The sequence below is a fragment of the Myotis myotis genome, unplaced genomic scaffold (genome assembly GCF_014108235.1).
Source record: "Myotis myotis isolate mMyoMyo1 unplaced genomic scaffold, mMyoMyo1.p scaffold_m19_p_13, whole genome shotgun sequence".
NCBI classification, from domain to species: Eukaryota; Metazoa; Chordata; class Mammalia; order Chiroptera; family Vespertilionidae; genus Myotis; species Myotis myotis.
The window spans coordinates 48,383,347-48,403,692 of record NW_023416317.1 but is presented as its reverse complement, the minus strand read 5'-3'; the positions used below and the strand labels follow the sequence as shown (position 1 = coordinate 48,403,692).

At 36.9% G+C, this 20,346-nt stretch overlaps 1 protein-coding gene across 50 annotated transcripts in view; it reads left to right on the top strand.

Moving 5' to 3' along the window:
* Window positions 1-20,346, top strand: part of LRRFIP2 (LRR binding FLII interacting protein 2) — a 99,828-nt gene that overhangs the window by 67,080 nt on the left and 12,402 nt on the right. For 42 of the 50 annotated variants that reach the window (XM_036332976.1, XM_036333009.1, XM_036333002.1 and 39 more), the window contains 8 exons: window positions 1,230-1,274; window positions 2,654-2,770; window positions 3,947-4,018; window positions 8,796-8,966; window positions 11,385-11,477; window positions 14,211-14,303; window positions 19,743-19,844; window positions 20,114-20,246. In XM_036332976.1, coding sequence (XP_036188869.1) covers window positions 1,230-1,274; window positions 2,654-2,770; window positions 3,947-4,018; window positions 8,796-8,966; window positions 11,385-11,477; window positions 14,211-14,303; window positions 19,743-19,844; window positions 20,114-20,246 — 826 coding nt within the window. The remainder of the gene's footprint in view (window positions 1-1,229; window positions 1,275-2,653; window positions 2,771-3,946; window positions 4,019-8,795; window positions 8,967-11,384; window positions 11,478-14,210; window positions 14,304-19,742; window positions 19,845-20,113; window positions 20,247-20,346) is intronic. The other 8 variants (XM_036333028.1, XM_036333029.1, XM_036333006.1 and 5 more) reach the window with 4 other exon arrangements.

The following is a 20,346-nucleotide window of genomic DNA, read 5'->3' as shown; positions in this document are numbered from 1 at the left end:
GGTTGCCTCCTGCACGCCCCCTACTGGGGATCGAGCCCGCAACCTGGGCATGTGCCCTTGACCAGAATCAAAACCAGACCCTGCAGTCCACAGGCCGATGCTCTATCCACTGAGCCAAACCGACTAGGGCGAGGTACCTCACTTCTTGAAACACTGTCTCCCTAAAACAGCCTGAAAACCTATCAGCATATTAGTGCATATACAACTGTTAAAATAGAGGTCAGTTTACAAGTATAGATGGTGTAAGAGTAATTTTTCATTCATCCAACAAATTTTGAGTTCTATATGCCAGGTGCTATTCTTGGTGTTAGGATTGCAGAAAAAAACACAGACATAGAGCTTATGTCAAAGAGAGAAACATAAGTAAATTATTTAATATCAGTCAGGAAGCAATAAATGCTATGAAGAAAAATGAAGTACTTTCCCTAATCTTTGAAACTTGATAAGGGAAAAAAGAAGATATAGAATGAATTTGGGACAGCTATTGTTAGAATTTTTTTTAAAGACTTGGGAGATGGTTGCTCTTGGATTGAGAATTGGAGGTCAGGATATGATGTAGTAGGGGAAAGGCTTATTTTGAATACTCTTTTGTTGTGCTCTTTGATTTAAAAAAAAAAATGTTTGTATGTATGACCAAAAAAAACACCACAAAACAACAAAAAAAAACACGCCACCCCAAAACAAAATAGAACAAAAAGACAAACAACTGAATCCTTAATGCTGTGGGGAAATTGTTTTTGATGATATATTTAACATGCTTTAGTCCAATCGGAACTTTTTTGGCTAAGTTTACTAGTCTTATCTATGTGTCCTATGTCCTAATAATGTTTAGATAATAAAGTTTTTAGCTTTTGGTTGTATCACACTTTTCCTGTGGATGTGTACACATTTTTTTGTATTAACATTTGCAATACTAAAATTTAAGTTTATGTATAGTTTTCCTTAATGTGTTCAAATTCCATGAAAAGAAAATCTATTTAAAAGTTGTAAACTTGCTAAAGAAGAGCTTGCTTGCTTGCTTGCTTAATGTCTTCCTTATGGTAAGAATTTAAGTTCTTGACATTTTGTCTTATATATTTCAACTTTTATTTCAGTTTTAGCATGTTTACTTTTAGGTTCCAAACATCAGTTGAACTTGGAGAACTCAAATGAGGTCACTTCTTTTTTCCCCCTAAAAAAATCAACATGCCTAAGCATCTTCCCTGATTTTTATCTCTGTTCTTTTCTAGTTGGATGAGAAATCTGACAAACAGTATGCTGAAAATTACACAAGAGTGAGTATATAAAGTCCTAAGGGAATGAAACTCAAGGTCAATTACAGTTACTTTCATTCTTGATTTTACTACAGTTGAGCTGATGGAGCTCCTCTTCCTCTCTTCATCTATTTCCTGTCCTTGACCCCCAAATTCCTCTGAGGTTGAATCATGTGAAGCACTGGGAAGAGAAAAGACACTGCATTTTATTTCCCTGAAAGTCACCTCCTAAGCTTTTGGCTGTTGTTTTGATTTTCATTCCTCTAGAATTTGGTCCTGAAAAGAAGGACCAAAGACACTGCAAATGAAGTGTCTTTAGGAATGGTGGTGACACTCGCTGAGATTTTTTTTCCCCTTTCAGATAAATTATTTCTTTGAAGTAAAATAACTTTTTTTTCTGGGAGTTGCTTTGTGTCAAAGTCCCTAACTTTCTTCCAGAAGTATTTTTTGATAGTCATCTTAAGGAAATTATTAGTATTACTTTTATGCTGTATCCAAAAAAGATATACCAGTTCTGTCCAGTTGAAATATAGTGCAAGCCACCAATGTAAGTAAGCCACATGTGTGTAAGTTTGAATTTTCTAGTAGCTACATTAAAACAGTAAAAGAAAGAGGTAAAATTAATTTAAATAATATATTTTATTTAGCCCAAATATCAAAAATATTTTCACCATAATCAATATGAAAATTTATTGAGATATTTTACATTGTTTTTTTTCTGCACTAAGCCTTTGGAATCTGGTATATATTTTGCACTTTTAAAAAAATCTCCTCTTGGACTAATCACATTTCAGGTGCTCAATAGCTACACTGGGCTTGTGGCTACTGTTTTGGACAGCACAGATCTATGCCATTTTTTAATCCAACAGTGTAATCGCCCATTTCAACTAATTGTGGGAAGAGCAGTCTAAATCATAGTGATGCATAATGTTGTTGTTCTCAGCTGCAAATAGCATCTCCAACTCTAACAAAATATTACAAAAAGAAAAGATCCTAAAGAAGCAGCTTCAGGGAAATAAATAAGAGGACTGCTAATTATCATACCAATTACAAAACTCTAAATCTAAAAATTAACCTGATGTGTTCACCCCAGTATTGTTCACAGTGTAGCAAAGATAAACTTAGAAAACAAACAACTCTTACACAACTATTTCCTTCTTAGTTATCATGAATTCTAGATTCCTTTAAAATGTTTTGAGTGACAGGAGTTATGCTTATAGTGCCTGAGCCCTTCTCTGGGTGCCCCTCCCCAAAGCCAACCTGAACTGCTTGTGGGTGGCACTTTGGTAAGTTCTCTGTCCACACTGTTAGATCTCCTTCACCACCCTGCCTTTTTTCGTTTCTACAGCAAACATTTTTAAAGAAGCAAGACTTAGAAGTCTCATATTTCTTTTCTCTAGCCTTCATCTCGAAATTCTGCCTCAGCAACAACCCCTCTAAGTGGAAACTCATCCAGACGAGGAAGCGGGGACACCAGCAGTTTAATAGATCCAGACACCTCATTAAGTGAATTGCGGGTAAACCTCAATTTTTGGTGGCTTTTTAGAAACAATTTTTTGGCTTCTTTGCAGAATACTAGTATACTGAAACTAACATTTAATGTGATGCAGTAGAAAGAAAAGGAGTATGAGTTCTTTAAGAGAAAATTATTAATACAGTTTGAGAATGTGACTTTGGTCTGAAAGGAAAGAGAGTGGCTAATTTTTCTGTTCTCTTTCCAGCCTCAGACTTTGCTTGTGCTTGCTCTTTACTTGTATTTCTTCGAGAGAATGATTTCCTTGAAGTGAGATTTTTGTAATTGGCTCCTATCAGAGCCTCAATAAATGTCTGTTGAATGAATCAATGAATAAAAGACAGACAAACCCACTGAGGAGGGAATGAATGGGGCAGAGGAAGTACAATACAGAAACTGTGTATATTGGCCTTGGATAATTGTTCCTGCCTATAATTACAGAATTGTATTTAAGGCCCTGAGTCAGTTATTTCCCACCTAAATCAAGCATCCACAGCAGGGCCAGGACTAAGAGAAACAGTATTTTCCATTTAAAATGCAACCTGCTTCACTTTCCTTATAAGGATTATGGTAACATTTGGAGGAAATGCTTGGGGTCCTTAGGATACTCTCATTTGACATTGTGTTGAAAAGTTTTATGTTTAACTTCCCTCCATTTACTTTCTTTCTCCAAAATTAATTGTGATCAGTAACCAAGTTATTGAAAGAAAACTTTGTTGATATCCATTTATTACATTTTAAAAAGCTTCTGCATGAGTCAGTAAAATTTGCTGCTTAGAATTAATTTACTACATATTTTACTAGTTCTAGCTAAAGATTATGCTAAATATTTGTGATTTATAAAATTCTAAAATTTATGTTAAAATGTTATAATTTATGTAGTTTTCTCTTTTCTATATCCAGCCCACCCCCATTTGCTAATGCTGTTTCAACATGGGTTAATGCCAAGAAAATGTTTAACTCCTTAGATACATTCTCCAGACCTTCTCCAGCCCCGCTGTCACCTGATCTGCTTGCCCTTAGTAGTGGTTGGGAATGGCAGTTACGTTTGTGTACTCTGATTTTTTTGGCTTTTATTCTGGAATATTCCATTGCAATTCACATTTTCATCTGAATTCTTTGAGACTTAAGATATGTTTGTGGATGGTTTTATGCAACGGTTCATTCCTATGTCCTGCAGGATATCTATGACCTTAAGGACCAGATACAGGATGTAGAAGGGAGATACATGCAGGGGCTTAAAGAACTAAAGGTATCAGGGCCCATTCTGCAGCCGAAGCATGCTGTCTGTACGCAGAAGTGTTGGTAATGGTGGCTTCACGAGTTCTATTAACCCCACTGCACATAGCTTCACTAACAGTGTTCGTCTTTCAAGCATGTGCTTAGCTTGTAATGCATAGGAAAGGCGAACTTCCAATCTCTGCTTATGTTTAAATGTTTAGTATATGATTTTTGGACTATTAAATAACATTATACCTTACAGTTTTTAAACCTTGTAAAATAGTGTCTTAGCCATACAAAATTGAATTGGGCAAACACCTAAAAAGTATTGTAAGAATTTTTTTTATTTATTTATTTTTATTTTTTTTTTTACTGTGAATTGACCTTAAAATTCTTCCAAGGTAAATGAGAGAGTATTGCCTGTGTCTGTCACCGAATTCTGTTAAAGGCAGAGGGAAGAAGGATCTAAGACAGCCGTGGGCAAACTACTGCCCGCAGGCCGAATCTGGCCTGTTTGAAATGAATAAAACTAAAAAATAAAAGACCGTACCCTTTTATATAATGATGTTTACTTTGAATTTATATTAGTTCACACAAACACTCCATCCATGCTTTTGTTCCGGCCCTCCGGTCCAGTTTAAGAACTCATTGTGGCCCTCAAGTCAAAAAGTTTGCCCACCCCTGATCTAAGAGCATTGTTATAAATATTCCCTCTGGAGGAAGGACTCTGAAGCATGAGGCCTGTGCTTTCTTTCTTTGTTGTTTTTAACCTATAGGTCAAAAAGGATGACTCAGATTCAGTGCCTTAACGAATTTGGAGATCAGTGTAATTGGGCCTTACCTTGTCCAAGCAAGGATGGCTGCCAGTTTTCAGTGCAAGTGATCATGTGAGGCAGACACTTTGGTTGTAAATGGCACTTGGTTATCTTCCCTATGTTTTATTATGAAGTTCAAGCTTAATATGAGGAAATTAAGTTTCTCTGAACATATGCATATCCCTGTTTAAAACCGAAAACACAGCAGGCCTCTAAAAAAGCATAAGCAGGGCATTCAGAAAGCTGACTCTGGATAATGGGCCAGGGTTTCATCTGCCTCCCTGGTGTGATTTGAAGTAGCCCGGCTACCAGCCAAAATCTTCATGCAGGTGATTATTGTTCATAAGGAACTTATAGGTGAGACTCAGATCAGAAAGCGTGGGAAGGGAAGTCCTATGGAGACTGCCCTTGAGGGAAGCCTGGGAGCTGCTGGTGTGACAGTGATGTTGTCAGTAAACATGAGGAGAACTAGGGTTAGAACGCCGCTGTGCTCAGTTAGTCTTATTGCTCTAATTTTCAGGATTTAATCTGCCCCTGCTTTCAAGGTTTTAGATACGACTTTTGGAAATATCTTGGATCAAGGGGAAAAAGCCAGCACATTAAATAAATACATTCATATTAAATCTTGTGTGTAATATAATGTATCAGGAAAGCAAGCAAGCCACTCAGGCATTTTTACTTGTTTATTTATTTTATTTAAAACATTTTTTCTTACCTTAGATCTACCATTTATTGCATTTTTTGAAGGCTACAAAAGAACAGATTAAATTTATCTGAGACTTTAAACAGATAAGATCACTTTTCTTAATTTATGGTCAGTGTATAATTGAACTTCAGGTTGTATTTATCTTGAAATGACTTTTAAGTGGGAGAAAACTCATTTAAAATACCTGATTGAAGCACAGGATGTGATGTATCTGTATCCTATTAAAAAGGATGCTGGGTCATTTGTTCATGACTTTGTTCTTTAAGTATGTCTGCCTTTGGGTGCTTTTCCCCACTTTCCCCCACCCAGAATTATCTGAGTCTTTTTAAAACACAGGTTGCCGGACTCTACTCCCAGATTTTCTTATTTAATGTGTCTGGGATGGCGGTTAAAATTTGCATTTTTATTCAAGTCCCAGATAATGCTATTGTTGCTCCTTCAGAACCTACACTTTGAAAATCACTGCCTTAGGTGTATTTAAGTAAAACTAATTCTAAATGTGTATCCCTGTGTGAGCTAGATCAAAATCACTGCTACTTTGATACTTACATTTGAAACAGTTGTCTGTGATCTTGTTTAAAGGGGAGTACATTACATAAGTTTTATGTCAGATTTCTTGTGTTACATATTGCATCTTGCATTTGCTGCTTGAACTAGCTTAGATTCCAGTGTTCATGCAGTTATGCTTCATTTTATATGGACTGAGTTGTGAGGAGAACTTTGGATGCTATTAGCCTTTAAGATGGATCAGAATCATCCTAAACTCTCCATTATATTAAGATATTACCATATTTAAATTACTATACAGTTGACTTTGCTTATATTTTTTATTTGGATTATATTTGTTCCCAGTTCTAGAATAAATGTTGCCTGTTAATACAATCCTAGTTTATTGAACTTCATTAAGTGTGTGTGTATCTTTACTGAGATATAATTCACATACCATAAAATTTACTCATTGACAGTGTACAAAATTCAGTGTTTTTTGGCAGAGCCACAGAGTAATATGACTATCACTACAACCCAATTTTAGAACATTTTTATTTTCCCAAAAAGAAACCTCTATCAGTCATTTCCCACTTCTTATCTCCCACTCATACACTCAGCCCTGGGTAGTCACTAATTTACTTTCTGTCTCTGTGGACTTGCCTATTCTGACATTTTATATAAATGGAATCATACCATATGTTGTCTTTTGTGATTGACTTTTCATTTAGCTTAATATTTTCAAGATTCATCCATGTTGTAACATGTATCTGTGGTGTCTGTGTGTATTTTTTTTTAATGTGTGTGGGTAGTATTTCATTGTTGGATTTACCACATTTTATCTGTCAGTTGATGTACATTTGGGTTGTTTCCAATTTTTGGCTATTTTGAATAATGCTGATTTGAATATTTTTGTGTACACGTTTTTATATGCACATATCTTCTCATTTCTCCTGGGTAGAATCCTAGGAATAGAGTTGCTGGGTCATATGATAATTCCGTATTTACCATTTGGAGAATCTGCCAAACTATTTTCCAAAGTAGCTGCACGTTCTCACCAGCAATGTATGAGGGTTCTAGTTTTTCCATATCCTCACTGATACTTGGTTTTAGTTTTGCTTTGTTTTGTTTTTGTTTATTATAGCCATGTAGGTTATAGCCATCCTGGTAGCTCTGAAGTGGTTTTAATGTGCATCTCTCTAATTACTAATGATTTTGAGCATGTTTTCATGTGCTTATTGTACATTTAGAGAAATATCTATTCAAATCTTTGCCCATTTTTAAATTGAGTTATGTATCTTTTTTATTATTGACCTGTAAGAATCCTTTATATAGTCTGGATACAAGTCCTTTATCAGACAAGATTTATAAATATTTCCTCCCATTCTATGGGTTGTTTTTTTACTTTCTTAATGGTATTGTTTGTAGCACAAACATTTAAAATTTTTTATGTTCTATTTTTTCTTTTATTGATAGTGCTTTTGTTGTCATGTCTAAGAAAATATTGCCTACTCCAGGTTTATGAATATTTACAGCTATGTTTTCTTTTAAGAGTTTTATAGTTTTAGCTCTTACATTGAGGTCTTTCATTCATTTTGAGTTTATTTTTGTGTATGATATGAGATGGCAGTCCAGCTTCATTCTTTCGCATGTGGATATTCAATTGTCCCAGAACCATTTGTTGAAAACATTATTCTTTTTTCCATCGAGTTGTCTTAGTACTCTTGTCAAAAATCAGTTGATCATAAATATAAGTGTTCTGGACTCTCATTTCAATAGCATTGATCTTGATTTGATAAATATTTGCACTAGTTATTTATTTCCAATAATGATGACTTTTTCTATGTGACATATTTCTTTCTTTTTAGCTTTGAAAAAGTTTCTAGGCATTAGTAACTTAGACATAGTCATTAAAGAAGAGACTTATAAGCTATTTTACGCAGAAAACAGAATATAAAATTTCAGGCATTTTCTGGTAGTTCTTTTTAAAAAACTTTTTTTATTGATTTTAGAGAGAAGGGGGAGAGAGAGAGAGAGAGAGAGAGAGAGAGAGAGAGAGAGAGAGACATTCATTGGTTGCCCCCAGACATGCCCCAATCTGGGAGCAAACCCAAAACCTGGGTATGTGCCCTGACCGGGAATTGAACGTACCACCTTGGATGATGCTCTAACCAACTTAGCCATACCGGCCGGCCAGAGCGTGGTAGTTCTTTTATTAGTAATCATTTTTTTATTGTTTACTTATTTTGATATGACTAAAAGTTGAATAATTGCTATAAATCAATGTTTATACATTTACATTAGCATCATTATGCAGTCCAGGAAAGTACTGAAAACAAATGTCCAGGAAGTAGCAAAATTATAATGAGTACGAAGTTAACTTATATAAAGTGAGGCTGTATTCTATTATATCATTGCATTCTGAATACCAAATAGCTTGTTGTTAAAACTGTAAGAGTAACATTTCTGAAAACCTTGGTGATTCTTCATTTTGTTACTCTGACAAATACAAGTTGTGTACACATCTTTTCATCTTTCAGAGGCGACATTTCTGCTTGATTTTCTTGCCTTGGATAGCAGAGGGCATATAAAGTTCTTACGTTGGCCTTTTTGGCTTATCATCCTCCTGTTGTATGTGCATGTTACTAAACAAGGAGTTCCCCAAACTGCTTGTATTTTGCAAAAGTGCATCTTCATGTGTTTGTGCCAGTGCTATCTTTTCCTGTTATATATTCTATATCGTATATGTATGTGAACATGGTATTTTAGGTATCAGGCTGATGACTTGGACTTTTTTTTAGGAGTCTTTGTCTGAAGTGGAAGAAAAATACAAGAAAGCCATGGTTTCTAATGCACAGTTAGACAATGAGAAGAACAATTTGATCTACCAGGTAGATACCCTCAAGGATGTTATTGAAGAACAAGAGGAACAGATGGCAGAATTTTATAGAGAAAATGAAGAAAAATCAAAGGTAACTGCTCATCTTGTATTACACCTTTCTCTTGGATCAGAAAATTAAAATCTGCCATTTAAAAAATGCTGGGCTTAATGGAAAAAATGTAGCATACTGGGAATGATGTTTCAGTCAAACCAATTGGTCCAAGGAAATTGACAGAACATAACAGGTCCTAAATATTTTTCTTTTTAAATTTTTATAAGATTTATTTTATTAAAGAGAAGCTTGTAACCTTCTTTAGTTTCTGAAAATAGAATAGAACTCAAATTTTATCTTTATTTTCTATCTCTTAATTGGGACAGTTATAGTTAATTACTTATTTCTTCCTGTTTTGACTGGCTAGAACTCCACAAAGCTTCAAAGACTTGCAATGCAATGGTTCAGTTTCTTCTTTTTCTTCTCCCCTCCCCCATTTTTCAAGAAAAGCTGTTTTCTAAATGATTGGAGAGAATTTTTAATCAGTAATTTAGAAACAGCATTGTGGAGACATGGGTCAGAAATCGACATATGTTTTCATTAGAGCTCTATAAACGATGTTCTTAAAATTGCAGAGGAAAATTAAAGTGTAACTCCATCTTTAAAGAGAAATGTCCCCTCATCTCTTACTAATCAGGTGAGACAGTTTAATAGGAAGGGCAAGATAAAGACTTGATTCTTTTACTTTATGAATTTTCAAAATAAGGAATTGGTTGTTTATCATTCTTTTATAGTCATACCTATGAAGTCAAGTATTCAAACATTTGATGATTTTAATCAATTATAGATTTTACTAGAGGCTCAGTGCATGAAATTAGTGCATGGGTAGGGTCCCTAGTGGCTGCTGGTTGCCGGCCGGGGCCTCCCTTCCCCAGCTGCAGGCCTCTGGCTGGGGCCTTCCTTCATTCTGCACTACCCCCTGGTGGTCAGCACGCCTCATAGTGAGCGATCGAACTCCCAGTTGGTCAAACTCGCGAGGGGACACTTTGCATATTGGGTTTTTATATATATAGATTCTAACTGATTTTCAAATTGTCCAACCTTTAACTAATGTGAACCTCTTCAGGTTGATTCCCAAGTTTTGACAAGAGTCTATTTAAAAAAAAATTTTTTTATTGTTGAAAATATTACATATATCCCCTTTTCCCCCTCATCAACCCCCTTCAGTCCGCCGCACCCCTCCCCCCACCGCCTCCTGCCTCCCGCCTCAGGCCCTTACCTCCGGGCATGTTCCCTTGACTGGAATTGAACCCAGACCCTTCAGTCCGCAGGCTGACGCTCTATCCACTGAGCCAAACCAGCTAGGGCTCAAGAGTCTATTTTTGATAGCTTCTTTGCTATCTAGCACAGAAGGTGTTCCAGGCTCACCTGGTACATTTCCTGTACAGATCTGGAATCAGCTGTTTGTCCATACTTCTCTTTTAGTGAAATTAAATTTTCCCTCTGCACATTTTAACAATATAGCTTACTATGATTGCTAGGGTTGCACTTGCCACCAAGTTCGTCACTGTTTTATAAGCTTTTTTAGCATCAGGTGAACATGTATGTGGGATAGTTTTAAAAATAATTAAAAAACAAAAGTTTTTAAAGTCAAAATATGAGTATATGCTTATGGTTCTAGTTCATGTTCAGGAGTCTAGGGTTTTTACTTAGAGTCTTCCTTATATATATGTACATCTCTTTTTTCCCCACACTACCACTTTCAGTTCTTAAAGTCACTGAGGATGACAGTAATTACGTTACATTCTATGCTCATTGCATTATCCCACAGTACCCAGAATAGCAATACCAACGTTACCACCAACAATATAATTACTTAAAATAGTTATGTTTTCGTTTTGTTCTGTTTGGTTGTTATTTGACTGCTAGGCTACGCATAATCCAACTATTGTTTTTAAAAGTTACTTGAAATAGTTTCTGTCCCTCTGCTTATATTGCTAACTGGTTATATAGTTCCCTGCATTTTATTTCAATATTTAGAAATTGCTTTTTTACTTTTTATTTTTAAATTATTTTTACTTTTCATTGTGGTAAAAAAAACATATAACAAAATTTACCACCTTAACCATTTTGGAGTGTACAGTTCTGGACTGTTAAGTATATTCACATTGTTGTAAAACAGATGTCCAAAACTTTTTCATCTTGTAACACTGAAACCTTGTACTTAGTAAATATCTCCCCATTTTCTCCTCCCCCCAGTTCCTGGCAACCACCATTCTCCTTTCTGTCTCTATGAGTTGTATTACTCTAGATACCTCATATAAGTAGACTCATATATTTGTCTTTTCATGACTGACTTATTTCTCTAGCATAATGCTCTCAAGCAAGGTTCGTCTGCACCGGCAGTTCAGGGGTGTTTCTGGAGGTCAAGCTTAGCCTCTATGTTGTTATATTGTAGATGTTCAGGTTTGTTGTGTGCCGTTATCTGTGTAAACTGTATCTTTTGCTTAATAACAGGAGCTAGAAAGGCAGAAACATATGTGTAGTGTGCTGCAGCATAAAATGGATGAACTTAAAGAAGGCCTTCGACAAAGAGATGAGCTTATTGAGGTACGTACATGAACTGAGGAAATATTTAATTTTGAAAAAATGCATTGAATGGGATGAGGGGTATGCATTGGGAGGGAAAGGAGTTAAAATACTACAAAGAGTTTACTACTTGTCTATTCATATTTGGCTGTACCCTACAATTTTACAAACGTGAAACATAAAGGCTTAAACAATTAATACTATGAACCTTATAAACAGTCCCCCTTTTAATAATAGAAGCTTTTGTAATTGTCTTTTATTCCTAAGCACATTCTTTCCTACAGACATCTTAAGAAATGGGCAAAGGAAAGATTACAGAGTACATCATTCTTTGGAATGTAGTGAATGCTGTCTTTTGGAACATGATTCTGGGGGAATAAGAAGCTTGATCCTCACTGAGGTAGATGCATTTCTGAGGTGGCTAAATGAAAATAAAAAATTGTGGAGGCACCTTATATACAAAAAGGCAAAGGCTGGACAGTGCTGAGTTCAACTTTCTCCTGGTGGAGGGACTCTGAGCATCAGTGTTGGCAACCCTTTTAGGAATGGGAAGCAGTGTGGTCCACTAAAAGATCTTTGAAAGCATTTATCATCCTTCTGTGTCTACTACCTCACATGCCATTTCTGTTTTTCTCTAATTGCGGTTTTTCCTTTTGAGTTTGTCGTTTTTTGTAACTTGGTAAGGGATCCTGCCCATTAATCTTAGTGTGTTTACCAAAGAGCTCTAATGTTAACTTAGTATTGACGACATGTGACTGATAGCAGGAAGGCCATCTCTTAATGATCTCTAGGAGATGCCTCACTTACCACACTCACTCATCCACATCCCAGGGCACTCAGACACCTTCACCTCCACCCACACCCACCTCCCACCCCCTTTCCCTCCTTCACCTAGGTACCTGCCTCACTTAATCTCTCTCCCTGTACATGACTTAAAAAAACAACAACATTTATGCCCGGCTGGTGTGGCACAGTTGTTGAGCATTGACCCATGAACTAGGACAGTGATGGCGAACCTTTTGAGCTCGGCGTGTCAGCATTTTGAAAAACCCTAACTTAACTCTGGTGCCGTGTCACGTTTAGAAATTTTTTGATATTTGCAACCATAGTAAAACAAAGATTTATATTTTTGATATTTATTTTACATATTTAAATGCCATTTAACAAAGAAAAATCAACCAAAAAAATGAGTTCGCATGTCACCTCTGACATGCGTGTCTTAGGTTCGCCATCATTGAACTAGGAGGTCATGGTTCTATTCCCAGTCAGGGCACTGCCCAGGTTGCTGGCTCGATTCCCAGGAGGGGGTGTGCAGGAGGTAGCCGATCACGATTCTCTCTCATCATTGATGTTTCTATCCCTCTCTCCCTTTCCCTTCCTCTCTCTGAAATCAGTATAAAACTATTTTAAATAAATAACCATTTAATAGATGAAAAGAAATGACTATTTTTCTGTTTGTGCGTTTGTGTTCTTTTTCTTCATTTTTGAGAATAATTGAATTGAAACTAGCCTACTGAAAGCAAGGAAAATTTGACTATTCTAAATGCAGACACAGATAACTTTTAAAAATATAAAATTACATGGAAATTAGTTTTCTTAGTTTTTCCATATATGGCAAGAAGTATGTTATCCAAATTCTATTTCCTGCTGGTATTTTTGAAAATGTGAATCCTCTCCCTTTTTGTTCTTTTGTATTTTTGTGTGTCGTTGTGCCAGCCACTTGTTACTTCTGTTTCTAAATTAAGATATATACTTTTCCCCTTTTATGATTTAAAAATAGTAATAACGCTGCTTCTCAAATTCAGTAGCTTAGAAATAGTTAAGTATTCTAGTTTTTAATTTGATGATGGCATTCAAGAGGAATTGTAATGCATGATTTCTATAATTTTTCATTGTTGTTTCTTTAAAAACTCGGTGCTGGGTATACAAACTTTAAAAATATTAAATTAATTTTAGGTGTTTCTTATTTTTAGAATTAACATCTCTTAGATATTACTAACCATGTTTATGTATAACTGAAAAATCTTGAGTATGACAAAACAATGCTTTTTGGTCTGCAGAATCGCATGGTAAAATATATAAGAAATGTGTGACTAAGGAAAGTAGGAGATCATAATTTACCAATAATGCATAAAAGAAAACCTTTTAAACATAAAAGGCTAATTGAGCATCATTGCCTAAACAGAAGAGTTGTTTAAGAATTACTAAATACTGATTTCTAGTTTTTCTAAACATTGATGTATTCATTTATAATGCATGATATTCTTTCTAGCATAGATTCTAACAAAAATTAAAATGACGAAGCTGAGATATGTCTCGTATTTTTTTTAGTTCTGCTTAAGAAAATAAAATTTAAAACTGCTGGTTGTTCTTTATGATAAGGATCATAAGCAAATCTGAATTTCCCTCTTTAGAAATGTAAGTTTTCCATGTTTGGAAAAGGCAGTTCTCAGGAAGAGTCCACATGTGGAGCTGGATGCACAAGCCGTAGCTGGCTTGCTGCCACATCGCTGTGGTTGGAACGCTTATTCCCAGCCCCCTTCCTTACTGTTACAGCGGTGAGCCACCGAGAGGCCTGTCTCCACGACGGGTGTCATCCTTCCTTTCAGCGAGCGGCTCCTGCTTTCCCTGTTCCTCGCAGACCTTCCCTTTACCTTTGTTAAGCCAGCTTTCTTTTTGTTCTGTTTTCCTCCGCTCACCCCTCCCTTGTTTCTTTCTGCTCTTTCACTGCTTCTCTCCCCTCTTCCTCTGCAGGAGAATCAGCGTATGCAGCAGAAAGTAGACACCATGACAAAAGAGGTGTTTGAGCTCCAGGAGACACTTCTTTGGAAAGATAAAAGCATTAGGGTATGAAGTGAAATTGGGCTTTGCTCCCAAGCTCATCGACGAGGAATAGACCAATATAATTTACCTTAGAGATTCCAAAAGATCTGTCCTTTTGACTCTCTTTAAGCATTTAGTCAGTGTGAAATATAAGCAGATGACAGAAACTTCTAGAGGAAAACCTGATAGCATGCATGGAAAGAACTCTACTTTCTCGCTGCCTCTGGGCTTGTGAAACCTACGAGTAGGAACTTTCTAAGGAAGTTGTTCTTTATTTCTTCAGGATTCTTATCCAGAAGCAGCCACAGGCATTTAATTCAAACTCTGTGGGTAGCTTTATATCCTGACATTGCAAGAATTCGGATAAGGAGCAAGAGGAAAAGGAGTGGGGCTGGGGGAAAGGTTATTAGCATTCCATAAATCCTTGGTAAGTAAAATAGGAAGAGATTAAATCAGTTTAATTACAGGAGTGGATAAGAATGTCAGATTTGCTAGAGCTGCCAAATTATGACATCATCTCTAATTATAACCTCATAACTCCCCAAAGCAGGGGCCCAGATAAGGAAAAAGTCTTCAGTGCTTTTTTGTTAAACCCTTTAGGCTGAAAAGATTTCCACCAGCTCATCCCGTGTGCCCTTTGACTGGCAGCCCCATCTCATGGCACGAGCTATCTGTACCGCAATTGGGGGACCACATAGCCATAGTGGCCAGAGGCTTACCTTCTCAGGGAAGGGCTGTGGTGCGGGGGCGGGGGGGACAGGTTAGGTGGGTTAAGGAAAGGTAGCAAAGATCCCCAAGAGCACTTGTGACAGATATAACCCTGTGGATCACACCCTCCATTGTTAGGGACGGTCTGTTTAGTATCCAGTTCTTTTCACACTTCCAGTCACCCTATCCTGTCACTAATGAGCACCTGGGAAACAGAATGACTTCTGAAGAGTTTGGTAGACCAAAAGCTTTAAAGCAGTGGTTCTCAACCTTCCTAATGCTGCGACCCTTTAATACAGTTCCTCATGTTGTGGTGACCCCCAATTTCATTGTTACAAATTGAACATAATTAAAGCATAGTGATTAATCACAGAAACAATATGTGATTATATATGTGTGTTCCGATGGTCTTAGGCGACCCCTGTGAAAGGGTCGTTCAACCCCCAAAGGGGTCGCGACCCACAGGTTGAAAAATGCTGCTTTAAAGAAATAAAGCTACCTTTTAGAGTTTCTAATACTTATACCACGTTTCTAAAATTCTACCCAAAACTAGAAGAGCCTTCTGGAGTATAAATTAACAACTCTGTTAACAGTTTTAAAATTGTACGCTACTGATTTTATTTAAATTTTTACTTGGGAAATTTAAAATGAGATGTGAAAAATGTATAGCACAAAGTACGTAATTTAAAAGTTTAAAATCTGGTCCCTGTCTAGAATGGGGTTTTTTTTAGGACCTTACATAATTTTCTTTAGCACCTATTGGCAAGCCTGTGGTTCCTATTTTGCATAATTATCTCAGTATTTTAAACTGATTATTTTGGTCTGGCCAAGGAAAAATTCCAAAACTCTCAGTCCAATAAAATAGCTCTTTAAAATAAAACAATTTTTTTCTTACCAAAAAGCTGAGCTGATGGTTAAGATATAAATTACTTTTTAATTTTCTTGGCATTATTAAATATGGGGTATCTTCCTTCTATGTGGTATATAATAATGTGTTCCTTTGGATTTAAAAAAATTAACTTTTAAAACATTTTTGAGATAATTGTAGATTCATATGCAATTGTAAAAAATATACAAAGAGATCTTGTATGTACTTTACCTAGTTTTCCCCAAATGCAACATCTTGCAAAACAATAGTACAGTACCACATCCAGGATATTGACTTTGAAATAGTCAAGATACAGAACATTTTCATCACTGTTACAAGGCTCCCTCCTGTTGCCCTTTTATAGCCATATCTACTATCTCCCCTACTCTGTCCCAAGCCCTGGCAACCACTAATCTGTTCTCCTTTTCTATAATTTCGCCATTTAAGAATGTTATATAAATGGAATTATACAGTATATAACTTTTTGGGATTACCTTCTTTCACTCAGCATAATTCCCTTGAGATTCATCCAAATTGTTGCATGTGTCAGTAGTTTGTCATTTAAAAAAAAAACTGTGATAAAGTACAAATAACATAAAATTTACTACTTTTAAGTGTAGAGTTAGTTGTGGTATTAAGTACATTCACATTGCCGTGCTTCCATCGCCACCATCTATCTACAGAACTCTTTTCATCTTATTTACAACTCCCAATCTCCTCCGCTCCCCACCCCCTCCCAATTCCCATTCTACTTTCTGTCTCTAAGACTGACTCAAGGCAGCTCATATGAGTGGAATCATTAGTATTTGTCTTTTTGTAACTGACTTATTTCACTTAGCATATGTCCTAAAGGTTCATCATATTGTAGCATGTGTCAGATGTCCCTTTTTAAGATAATAATATTCCATTGTGTGTATCTACCACATTTTGTTTATCCTATCATCTGTTGATAGGCACTTGGTTTGCTTTTCACCTTTTGACTGTTTTGAATAATGCTGCTGTGAACATGAGTTTGTAAATATCTTTTTGTGACCCTTCTTTTATCTCTTTTGGGTATGTACCCATGAGTGGAATTGATGCATAAATGGCAATTCCAGGTTTAATTTTTTGAGGAACTGCCATATTGTTTTCCATGGCAGCTGCACCAACATTGCCATCAACTCTGCACAAGTGTCCCAGTTTCTCTACATCCTTACCAACATGTTTCCTGTTTTGTTGATAGTGGCCATCCTAATACGTGTGATGTGGTCCTCCCTTGACTTACAACATTTTCAACATGGCCAATGACTACCTAATGTATCACTCATCTCTCACTTCATTTTCAAGATTTAAATTTAGTAACTTTATGGAAGAGTATGACCATTATTCTCTTGTTAAAGTTCAGTTTTCTTTAGTTCCTCACTGACCCTAGTGCTCATGTCTTTATCCCCAAGGCTGTTCCAAGCACCAGGTGGCCATGTGCAATATATATATAAAGTACTTATATATCCATATATCCCAATATAAGACTCACTCCCATTCTGACTACCCTGTGCAATTATATGGAGAGTTAACCTGATGCCCAAAGACACTAGAATTTGAGGTTAGGTCAGGGATAAAGAATTATTTAGATTGTCACAAGCATGTACTTTTTACCCTAAAAAAATGCACTGTAGGAACTATTATTGAATGTAGACACAAGGGTAGTGGTTAGATGGTCAGGTAATACAGAGGATTTCAGATCCAGCATGAATACATGTGGTCTAATTATACGGTATTTCAGTCCTCTTGAAACTTTGTGGTGAAGTGGGAGCACTTACAGGATGTATTTTATTTTCCCATCCATAATTATGGGAAGACAAAATTAAAAAGTCCAAAAGTAAAGATAAAATTCGCTGCTGTAAGATGTGGAAGAGGTGCAAAGGGCATATTCGAGCATTTGCTAGAATTCCTAGTTTCAAATTGGTCTGTTCCTAAGAGATCATTTCTGTCCGGTGGTGGTGTTTATATAGAGCATGTTGTGATAGTGATCACTAACTCAGTACATGTGCTGATGCACGGCCTAACTGTGCACGCAGACACCCATAACCACAACTGTCTAACCCAGCAGACAACACCAGCTGTCAACAAGGGTAGAGTATTGCCTGTGCTTTGCTGTCTTGGTGTTACGTTTGGTATTAATGTAGTGGAGTGTTAATGCCTTATGATTTTAGAAAATCATTATTAATTCACAGGCAGACTCCAGACATGTCATACAGTGTGAATTGTTGAAAGGAAGTTAGATTTTGATGTTGCAGTTTGATTGAGGAGTAGGACTTGCCCTGTGGACCACTTTTCTAGCAGCATCTGGACGACAGCAAGGAAACAGAATTGTGGCCTTCATGGTGCTGTCATACAGAAAAAGTATGCAAGAGCTTCAGAACCAGAAAGGACTGGATTCATTTTCTAGCTTTGCCACTTACTGTGACATTGAGCAAAAAAATATAACTTCTCTGAGCCTCAATTTTCTGATTTGTGAAATGGGCATAAGACAAAATACAGGGTATGTAAGGGGGAAATTATATAGATATACTTATTTATATGTGTAGATAACACTGTCTATATAGTTGGAGTTACGCAAATTGTAGTTTGGGCTGTGTAAATCGTAGCTGCTCTTATCCCTTACTTACTCCCAGTTTGGTTGCAGAATAGGATTATAATGTCTTTAAAGATTGTCCAGCTCTTGAGTAACCAGTCACTAAGCAGTTGACCACTTCTAAACCCAATAAACTAAGAAGAAAGTGGCCTGTTGTAGTTTACTCAGATGAATGGGAATGCTGGCAGAAAATGTTAAATATATGAACGAATGGATGGAGAAAGGCTTTTTCAAATAGCCCAGCTGTCAGGCCCCTGAATAGACTGCCTAACGTGGGTATGTTTTGAGGCCCGAGGATCAAAGTGTGTTCCTGCTTCTGCACTGTCCTCAGTTCTGACAGCCATGAGATTCAGGCAGTGGCAGGACAATGCAAATGGAAACAGCAGCTGGCTCCCCTGAGCCCTCCCGTCTCATGCATGGCAGGCGGGGCTTTACACCGAGGCCTCTTGAAGCCTGTGCCCACCCCATGGGAGCTGAGGTTACCCCTGCCCCTTTTTCAGATGAGGAAACTGAGGCAAAGATAAGTTAGTATGTGCCAGGACTCAAAAGCCAGGTTCCTAAATCCGTATTTGCTACCCTCTGTAGGTGGGCTGTATTTATTTTGTTAGTGTGTTATTTTTGTTTTTCACATTTTGAAGGTATATCAGAAAACCAAATTACTCTTAATTGTATTTAATTAAATTAATAAAGTAGGTTCTCAAGAATCCTTTTGGAGATTAGCCATTTTTAATTAAGTGGTATTTGAGGAATATTTTGCCACACTACTTGGAGAAAAATCACTACAGCCTACATTTAATTAAAATACCTTGTGCATACTGGTCATTTTTCTTCCAGAATTTTTTTTTAAATCAAGTATATTCTTGAATAAACTCTTTTAGTTGAAATCTGGGGGTTTTGTTTGATTGATTCGCCAAATGAAAATGTACTAGGAGATCAGTAAGGCCAACTTTATTTCACTATTACTGCTGCCTTCGTTTTCCATTTCCTGTTTGTTCATGAACTGGAAAAGAAAGATTCGTTTTCTTGCCTGATGTGATAAGCATGTTTTGTCGAATTTATGCATGATTTACCAGTTGCTATTAAAACTCCCTTCTGGAGATATATATCCATCTAACTTTGTATTTCCTCCCATCTCTCACTGCTGTTTCCAAGCTCCTAATGTTGCCTTGTCTTTTATGCCTTTATCTTTATTTGATTCGGGTACTTCTCTGCTCCCTTTCACTTGCTTTTTTTTCTGTGCCATTCTGTCCCTCGCTACCCTGTCTAAAACCAGGCCCTAGAGAAGCAGAAGGAATACATTGCCTGCCTTAGGAATGAGCGAGATACGCTCAGAGAGGAGCTGGCTGACCTGAAGGAGACGGTGAAGACAGGAGAGGTATGTTAGCATCAGCCTGCAGCTCATGTCCCTCAGCGCTTTCTTCTTCCTTCCTTTCATTCTGTCATCTTTCCTGGCATGAGTACAAACCACAGTGATCGTTCTTCAGTCCATATTTGGTAGGCTTAAGTCATTTCTTCTACAGAGCTGTATTCCATGTAACTAGCTCTACCCGGTTTTACCTGTGGCAACCTGTTGTCAGTCACCTCACAGAGCATGCCCCCTCCATGTGGGCCATCCTTTGATGCTGGGTTTTTTCTTCCCCACAGAAACATGGCTTAGTTATAATCCCCGACGGCACTCCCAATGGTGATGTCAATCACGAACCAGTGGTTGGAGCCATCACTGTGGTGTCTCAGGAAGCTGCTCAGGTCTTGGAGTCCGCAGGAGAGGGTCCTCTAGGTAAGATACTGGTTGCTACCTTGACTTGGGTTAAGGTGACCCTGTTAGACTTCCAGCTTGTTAATTCCCATTTTGGAAAACATAAACTACACAAAGACTG